We start from the raw sequence: 9,627 nt of genomic DNA on the forward strand, positions 1-9,627 counted from the left end.
TCACACCCTCACATAACATTTTTTGTACAAGTCAAGGAAAACTGCACTGCTTAGCATTTGTCGTGGTGTCCTGGTTTCTCCGGGGCAGAATCATAGACCAGCCATGGTCTGCAGGCTGTTAGCTGTTTCAAGTCAGCCAGGGGACAAAGGAAGGTAAAAAAGGAAGGAAAGGAGGCCCCAATAGCAGGTAGATACAAAAAAGTCTTGAAATTGGCAAATTGGCAGAAACGCAAAGATAATGAAGGTGAAGAGAGTTGCCACCCACTCCTGACAGGCGGCAGGAATTCTCTCTTGACATCAAAGGAGTAGTTTGGCTTGTCTTACAGGACACAGCACCAAAGGCCATACATTGATAGGTTTGGGGGCAGGTGTGGGAGTTCACATGTGACTTAAATTCCCTGGCAAATTTTTAAAGATACTTTAAAAGCTTTAGAAGTAAAAATCCTTTTGGCAAAACCCTACATTTTCCTTATCATGAAAGAACATTCATCATCTCTATTTTGCACGTCAGTCTCAGAATGCCGATCTCAGGTTTTCTCAAAATTAAGTGCCTTTCACAAGTTTTTTTCTTCCAAAAGGCCAGTGTTGTAAAAGGGAGTGATTCTACAAATCCCTTAGAAAAACACTAGAAAAAAAGAAAAAGACAGTGAATCAAAACCCATTAGCATTCGTAGATTGAGGGAAGGGAGGCTGTGTCTACTTTGACATCGTATTTATGACACTGTCACATGTGCCAGCCACACAAAATCAAAGACCTACTAAGCCAAGCAAAGAGGGATAACATTTTTCTCCCAAAGAATTAACAGCCAAGACAAATAATTGTTAGAGGACAGAGACACGAGCTGACAGATGTTGGTTTGACACTGACAGGGGAAAAAAAAAAAGCCCATAGTATCAGTAAAAAAGAGCTAGTTGTCTGACACCATTAAAATTAAGAATCCCAAATCACTTTTGTAAGTATGTTGTAGCTTCTTCCCTTCAAATTTACATAATCTGCTTTTTGAATGAAGTTTAGGTTGCTAAACAAGGTAAGCAATTTCTTTTCAGTTAAGAGAGATGTATCAAACACAAAATCAGACACCTAAGACCCAGATACAAATCTAACTGCCACACAAGCTGACAAGAAAAACCTGACACCTACCGTCTAACTCTTCAGCTATCTAGAGACCTATGCTTCTCTTCCATGGCAGCTTAATTTCCTTAAGAGCCTTCCTAAGGGCCCTTCCAGGGTATATTTTGAAAGTCCAAGTGCCTCTTCAGTCTCCAGAGAACTCTGACAGATGCATGAGTCATGGGTCTCCTTTGCAAAAGCTATGCCAGCTCTTGCCCAAACTCTCACTTTTCTACTACAGTTTCTGCTAGTTTGTCAGGTACAAATAACTAAGTTCCAAGTTTTCCCCCTAAAAATGACTTTTTTCTTAACATCACATTAATCCTCTCAGTCTCTCTGTTCCTGAGGCTATTTAAAAAGAAGCTGAACTGTGATACAAAACCTACATTTTGAGTTACTTTTTTCAATCCTGAACAAACGTTAGGGTGTTTTGGCAACCTGACACAAAACTGTCACTGATTTTTATCCCATATCTCTACTGACATTTCAGCTTCTCCAATACCTCCCCTATAAAGCAGGTTCCAGCATGGTATTTTCCTAGACTTTTCCAATTCAAAACATAATTCAGGTTTCTTGTTCTGTTCTTGTATTTTCTGAACATCCTTTTCCAGCTTCATCTAGCAGCCTTATACCCCCAAGCCATCTGTCTGAATATTTTCTGTCCCTGCTGAAACCACTCAAACACCAGGACTATAGGTCAGAGTTTATATTCTTTTTCTGCTTTCCTCATGAGCACAACTGCAGGTTTCTGAAGGATGCCTTCTAACAACTTCCTCAATGTTTAATTACACCAAAGTTTCTTCATCTTTCTAAGAGTTAAATGTGTCACTACTCCAGGATGACGTTTTTACATAGTCTCTGAATTGCCTGCAGAGACATTTCCCATCTACTTACTTTTTAGTCAAGCTTCCTCATTTTTACAGTGTTCCCACTTCAAAATCAAGCAAAGCCCTGGTGCCACCATGGCGTCTGATACTCTAGCAATGATACAGTACCAGGCAGTCACTACTGCAGAAGGACACAGCAGGCTTGTGTTTTGCTCTCACCCATTCACTGCTCCCCAACAAGCTCTACAGTATCACACTTGGCACTTTTCCCAGTTCCTTCTCAGGTTTCCTCCATAGGTACTAAATTACCCTGCGACAGGACTCGGCAGTATAAGCCTAACACCACTTGTTCCCTGTTCAGATTAGGAATTTCACACTTTAGGTACTGCAGCCTTGGACTATTCAATCTGAGGACTGTATAGCGTTTGAAACACCACCTCTCCACCTGCAGAGTACATAAGAAAGGTGGAGGTACAATGTGCCACTTACTGTCTTCCTTTTAACAAGTTTCTAGCCAGCCTCCTGTGTCCCAAATTAAAAGGACGACAGAGATATTTCTCCCATCCTATCTTATATTTTTCTATATGAACAGATAGAAAAAAAAAAAGAAAAAAAGAAAGTCAAATTGGTGCTTGGTCCATTTAGAAGAAACTTACAGTAAACTTCCAAATGAATCTGCCATTATATCAGATAATACAGCTTCTCTCTTTAACATCAATACTCAGATTAGATTTAGATAGCTTCTTGTTTAATTGAAGTTAATTGACGTAATGAACAATAAGAGAAAAAAAATTTTAGAACATTATTAGCATTTCTTGCTAATGATAATGGCTAAAAATAACATGCAAGTTATTCTCCCCTTGTGTTATGACTAATTTTCTCAGCATAGCTTTGTTATTTACAAGGAGACATCAACTAACTGCACATACTCTAGAAAAGAAAGTACAAACCAGATCATTCTAGTAACAGACGAATATGCTGGCATGTATATCACCTGTGTCTGGATTCCCATTGCCATTAAATGGGAAGCTAAGAACACAAACAGGTTTTGATGAGTCCCACATGGATTTGTATCCATTGAATTCTGCAGAAAGGCTCCTTTGGGATTTTAATCAGTTGCCTGAACAACACTAACAGTATAAATCTGTATACAAAAATTTTAGGCGCTAACTCTACAAGGAATGGTAGGTGACTGATATCAGTATCTCATATTCTGCTGCTTCAGTTCTTTAAGATAGCAGTGCTAGGGTGGGAAATATAAGGGATATGTATATATATGTATTTATTTTATATATAGATTTTTTTATTTATTTAAATTTTTTTTTAAATAGAAGGGAAATATTTTCCTTGTCACTTTAACTGTAAATAACTTATATCAAGGGAAGAGATGAGCTAGTTTTTAGAGAGGAAAAACTACCCTTTCAACCGTGACAAAGGTCCCTCCCACACAGTGACAACTCTTGAGCGGGCTGCCAGAGCAGGCTGTACATCTTTGCAGCGGGCTCCCTCTCCCCACCCGGCTCGGAAAGGAACGCAGAGCCGCGGCCGCTCGCAGGCAGGGGGCCGGGGCTGCGCTCTGCTTCCTGCACGCAGCACAAAGCACATCATTGTTCCACAGACCTTGCCCACAATTGCTCCCTGAAATGAACTGCTGAAATTCAGCTCAGAAGAAGACAGCTTCAACTTGTATTCAATTAAAGCATTTCTCTTCCTACTGTCAAATGCTCCCAGATGGTTTTAATAACTGCTGGTAACTCTCTGAGCAAGCCCATGGAGACTGCTCATTCTGGGCTTCTGCCGTGGTGAAGCTCTGTGTGCAGGGGGAAGTGTACCTGTGATGGGCCACTGCTTGTTCCCACAGAAAAGGAGGTGACTGAGTGGGCAGTGATCTCGGCTCTGAGCCGAGCTGGTGCAGTTTATTTCCCCCTTGAAGCAAAGCGGAAGCTGGACTCACTCTACCTTACCAGAGGACCTGCAGTCCTTCACTGCTGAGAACGGCAGGGGTATTCCCCTGTGGGTTGATGAGCTGGCACAACGTGCAGCAACAAAAGGAAATGTACACAAGAATTTATAAACAGTTCCAACACTTCAGTCTTAAATAAACTTCCCCCTGGCCCAGCTAAGTCATTGTGCTGATGCGTCCGGTTCCAGGATCCTGGAAACATCCCACATTTTGGTCAACAGTCATTACTAAGCATTTTTTCAATACCTCTCAAAGCATCATACAGTCCTTCTCCAAGGTTAAAGGCCTTTATACATCAAAAGGTATTGTACTGAAGTAAACAGGGACAGGAGACCTCCAGCATCCTACAGAGAGATGCTCACACAACACGGGCTGTAAGCTGCACATCACCAGAACAAGTTATTTTCCCTGCCAAGTTTAGAAATTAAACTCAGATGATAACTTCTAGGAATTACTGCACTCCCGGTATAACCTCTTACAAGACTGATGTTTATCTACAGCTGTAAACAGCTACAAGCTCCTCCCTTTTGCTTCTCCTCGATCACCTCTCACCAGTATTCCCAAAGGGACACATTGCAGCAGACCAATTTGGTGACACAGGGCAAAGGTTCCTGTTCTTGTGCTGCAAGCACAGCTCTGGTATGGCTCACTCCTCCTCACCACAGCCATGACTAGAACCCAGACTCTTCCCTTCAACCTGGTCACTGCAGGTCCAGGGACAGGAAGGTGGCCTGTCCTAGGCAAATGGATGGCACAGATTAACCCTGGAGACAGAGAAAGAACCAGAGGCCACACTGGTATTTTACTCCTGAACTACATGGGTACACATTCCTTGTCAGCAGTACCACTTCTTAATGCTAGCTAATGTATAGCTTAACACGAATAAGAAAGAGACAAAGTTCTTGATCAAGTACTACGTTGCAAAAAGGGAGACTTCATGCATACCTGCCAGCAATATGACCAAAACCATCAGCATGGTGCTCAGTTTCAGTCCAAAAGGAACAGTAAAGATTCCAAACAAAAATGGACAATCCTAGAAGCTTTACTAACCACAACACTTGGAATTTACCATTTGTCATAGTACAGTTGCATGTTCAGCCTCCTTAGCCACACTCTAGTGACCACTATATCACACGATTCAAACCCAACCATCTGAGTGTTGCCAAAGAGCACGTCCTAGTCCCATCACCCTTTCTTTCCTTTAGTCTGGTGGAAAGGGTCAGATGAGCTCTTATGACCAAGACAGTCAATTTTTATGGGTATAAATGTTTAGAAATTGAATCGTTCTCACTCCTCTGTTGCCAGTAGCAAGGCAGTGCTGGAAGGATGTCTACCATCAGGACAGTCAATACCATTGTTCATGGAATTTCAGTTTCCTGATGACTTCTAAGCTATGTTTATCTTCTGAAGACAGCAAGGCAAAGTGATGCCTAGACTGATCATGCCAGAATAAATATCCAATTTGTCCAATTTTATGTTATTGGTCCAAAAAGTATCAGGAACTTGGAGAAAATTCCCAGAAGTTATGAAGGGGGAATGAAAACTTCCTACAGGGTGAATCTCTTCCTAGTCCTTTGGGTCATCAGTTTACCAAATAAAATACACATATGAAACATAAGTTAAAAAAAAATACTTCATCCATCTTTAATGTGACCAACCTGTTTAGGTGGAAACCTGGCCACACATTTTAATAATAAATTTCCATAAAACAAGGAGCTTAGCTTTTGAAAAGAACTATTTTGAAACAGAATTTCCACAGTTCCCAAAATTTACTAGCTACTTCTTGAAAAAAGTGTTGCTTGCAACTCTACTGTATTGCTTACCATCGTGCTTGACTGAATTATGAGGATCTCTAGACAGCTAGTGTAAAACCAAAATGTTCAGATTTCCATTTGTGATAACTGCTATTTTAATGAAATCCCCTCAAACACTGTATGCTGATTTGGCAGCACTCTATTCATCAAATCTATACCGTATGTTGCAGCCAACAGATGGTCAACACAGCGCCTTTGAATTCAGAACCAAACAAGGTACCGTGACAAAACGCAGAAGAAGAGCCCCATTATTTAAGAGGAAGCCAGAGACATTATTTATATCAGTACTGCAGGAATGAAATGTTGTGCAACCCTCCAGAACTGAACAACATTAACAGAAGTTGCTGAGTGTGTGCACAGAGCTACCAAATACTCACTAGTCAGAAAGGCTGTTACTTATCATGCAAAATTGTGCAAAAAGATGAGTATGAGTCTGGGCTTGACGAGAATGATAAGCAAACCATGTGCACCCACTCACCTCAACGGGGGCTTTAGTTTCCTGATAGCTATTGAATTTATGTGAAAACCTCATGGACAGCAGAAAGAAGCTTTCAGGGAAAGGAAAGTTCCCATATGAGATGTAACCTTTCCTACTCCATCAGGAGGATCATAAAAGCAGGATGTTGAGGATTGCACATAGCTGGACAAGGCTGCCCTCTGCTGATGCTAAATTCCAGTGTTGTCAGTCACTTACCACGGCAGGAGCGTTCACCACTGAGAGATTGTAACCGTAAAGAAAAGATGACCCAAAAGCACCAGTTAAAGAGGCTACAATAAGACTCCCAGACCAATTCTGAAAAACAAAGAAAAGATGCAGCCATTGTTAATATACCTTAAATTAACGTACCTCAGGTTTTAGACACTCCTTACGATATCCCACAAAGCTACTGCAGGCAGATGTCCTTGCTGCAGAATAATGGTCGAAACATTTCCCTTTGCTGCAACCCAAGGAATAGTAAATTGGAAGTGACAGCATCTCAGTTAACATTTACTGAGGCATAAGTGAACATTTGAACTTCTTTCAACCTTGCAGATTTTTGCTGCAAGCATCCCATCAGCCCCCACACCAAAAAGTAACATGCTGGAGAAGCATATTCTCAGCAAAGGAAACTGCTGGCAACATACCACTAACACAACAGAACAAGGAGCAGCATACATGTGACGCAGCAGGTCTGCGGGTAGACCTGACATGGGTGAAAACGTGAGATGGTGTGCTGCCCCACATCCGTGACTGTAAGGATTAGTGAAATTGTGCCCGGAAAACCCTAAAATGATTGCTACAAACTAGGTTTTGTAACCCCAACAGGGATTTGCTACCACACCCTCTGCGGTAGAGATACCATTTCCACTTTTTCTCCAGTGACACACCTGTACCTCTTCCTTTTCAGATCTCTCCATCCCCCTCATCCTGTTTTCAGTCCACCTGCACTAACAATTTCTTCTTCCACATCAGCTGTTGAACAAAAGGTAGGACTGCTTTGATTTGAGAGACTTTACATTTCAGGGTCTTTTCCACCTCCCCCAGCATTACTTTCCAGTTTTCCTGCTGGATTACAGAGAGCAGCAGAAGTCACCGTTGCCATTCCCAAAAGCTGCTAAGGGTTTTGGTGGCTCGTCAGTTTTCAACATCATTTTGTTGATCATGGAAGACAAGTCACCTTTCTTGACTTCTGAATACGCTAAAGTGGATGGCTTTTTAATGTGTTTTGAATTTAAAAACAAACAAACAAACAAACACACACACACCAACCAACCAACAAAAACCTCTCCACAACTCTGCTATGAATCTCTAATTTCAGGCACAGTTCACTGTCATTTTATACACAGCCTCATCACTCACCGAAGCCTCAATTCTTTCAAAAGACCTGCTTAAGCAAGGCTAATAAACTCAGTTATATCACTTATAACAGACAAACAGGTTGAGTTGACGCACTCTGTCAGCTGCACAAAGCTGTATGTTTGCTTTGGAAAATGAAGATTTGGAGCAAGAACTATGTTTGTGTAGCTAGCACATGGTATTGCAGCAGTGCAGACAGCCTGGAAAGAGCTCCACCAGCTGCAGGCAGAGCAGGGCAAGCGGATGCACCGTGGCTGTTAGCATGAGCCAGAGCTCCCGTTCCACATTGTTGTCATCGACTCACTATGATCCATGAAGAAGGGAGGAGATCCCCAGGTGCCAGGGCAGGGACTGCAGCCTACAACCCAGCACACGTGGGTCTGCCACGCTCCGTAGCTGCCACTCCTGAGAGCTCAAAACATGCCCCGTTCGACAGGTGAGTGCTTTCAACTTCTTGCACTCAATGTGGGAACTTTTAAGAGATTACACAGTTCATTAACCAGCCTGGTTTTGGTCAGGCCAGGAGGAAGTGTACGTGGGGAATAAAGCTTTGTGTAAGAAACCTGTCTCGCTGAGTTCATTACATAAGCCAAATACATTTTCTTGTTATTAGCCAGCTTCTTAAAATGAACCTGCCACACATACACACACAGAGCTTTGCACCATACTTTGGTAGCAAAAGGTAGAAATTTTGACATAAGCCTTTATTTAGTTTCTTGTGATAATACCTCATATTAGGTGACCATTATTTCTCTACCATGCACAAGCATTCCCACAATTAGGAAAAATTGTTACTAGTCTGAACTGATAGTGCTGAGAATATTCTTGGAGGTCTATCAGGCTGCTCCCAAAGGGTTCACAAACGAACAACGATGATGAAATGAGTGCAAGTTCACAAGTACTATGAGGTAATCTTGATTAAATATTGCTAAAGGGCTCTACTCCAATAACATCAGATCCATTAGAGAAATCATGCAAACAAAACTGTTTGGATTATGTAGCCTACCGATCATCAAAAACTCCAGCAAATGCTTAAACATTTCAGCACCAGCAAATCATACGCACATGAGGCTAAGTAGAAGCTAATGCAGGACAAATCACAGAAGTGCTGCCACATTAGAAAATCCCACATCCGTTTTATTTTCAACTGTTGCAAATAGCCGAGTTTAGAGTCTAGTTCAATATCAAGAATTTTCAAAGATATGGCCTGCTGCAGAAAGCATCTGACTTACTCGATTCAGAGCTTTACAGTTCCTGGTATGCAAACTTCAACGTCTCCATGACCTGTCTCCTCGTACACTGTTTTAAATATTTGCTCAGGCTTCAGCAGTGCCAGATAAAAGACGAAAGCACAACGAAGCAAGGACACACACACAAAATGAAGCTGTTACTCAGAAAAATATTAACCCTGTGGCAATGTTAACAAAAGGAAAAAAAAAAAACCAAACCCCACACACCAAACCGCAACAGTGTGTTTTAACAGTGACCAGGAAACAAGAAGGCGACCACGCCTCCCTCATAGGTGTTCCCTGACTTCCCCAACCATCCATGTGCTCATGCGTCGCTGCCGTCAAGTGCAAGGGCAGGTAGGTGTGACTGTCACCACAGCAGTAAGTGCTCAGTCAGGAAAGCTGCACGTCAGTTTACAGCAAAGACCTGAAGATATTTGAGGACTGCCTACTTGTGAAAGTGCAGATTTTTCATCTTATCTCAGATCCCAGGGCACTTGCTGTGAAAGATGCTATTCCCAAACTCCTGTGCTTCACCAGCATACATAGTTGTGTCAGCTACTATGAGTCTTTCTCCTTTTTAATGCGAGACAGCTTGCATTCCAGTTCTCAAAACACACTTTACAATACTGTACTTCAGTTAGTTATAACCCCATTCTCAGATTAAAACTGAACACAGCATGCATGCACACAGGAGGAAGTTTTAATGTTCTTAAACGGATATTGCTAAGACTTTTTACTGATATTGGGAAGCTGGATTTCGGAGCACCTTATCCGATACCCTTAATGAGATCCAGCTTTAGGAAAGCACCAAGTGCCCAACAGCCTCAGGCTGGGCGAGCCCGT

At 42.0% G+C, this 9,627-nt stretch overlaps 1 protein-coding gene across 1 annotated transcript in view; it reads right to left on the minus strand.

Moving 5' to 3' along the window:
- Positions 1-7,394, minus strand: part of SLC2A9 (solute carrier family 2 (facilitated glucose transporter), member 9) — a gene marked incomplete at both ends in the record, with an annotated part of 92,812 nt that extends 85,418 nt beyond the window's left edge. The window contains 2 exons of the mRNA XM_008941713.1: positions 6,410-6,508; positions 7,374-7,394. Coding sequence (XP_008939961.1) covers positions 6,410-6,508; positions 7,374-7,394 — 120 coding nt within the window. The remainder of the gene's footprint in view (positions 1-6,409; positions 6,509-7,373) is intronic.
- Between the last annotated feature and the right edge of the window lie 2,233 nt (positions 7,395-9,627).

This window comes from Merops nubicus, unplaced genomic scaffold, assembly GCF_000691845.1.
Source record: "Merops nubicus isolate BGI_N331 unplaced genomic scaffold, ASM69184v1 scaffold10026, whole genome shotgun sequence".
Taxonomy (NCBI): domain Eukaryota; kingdom Metazoa; phylum Chordata; class Aves; order Coraciiformes; family Meropidae; genus Merops; species Merops nubicus.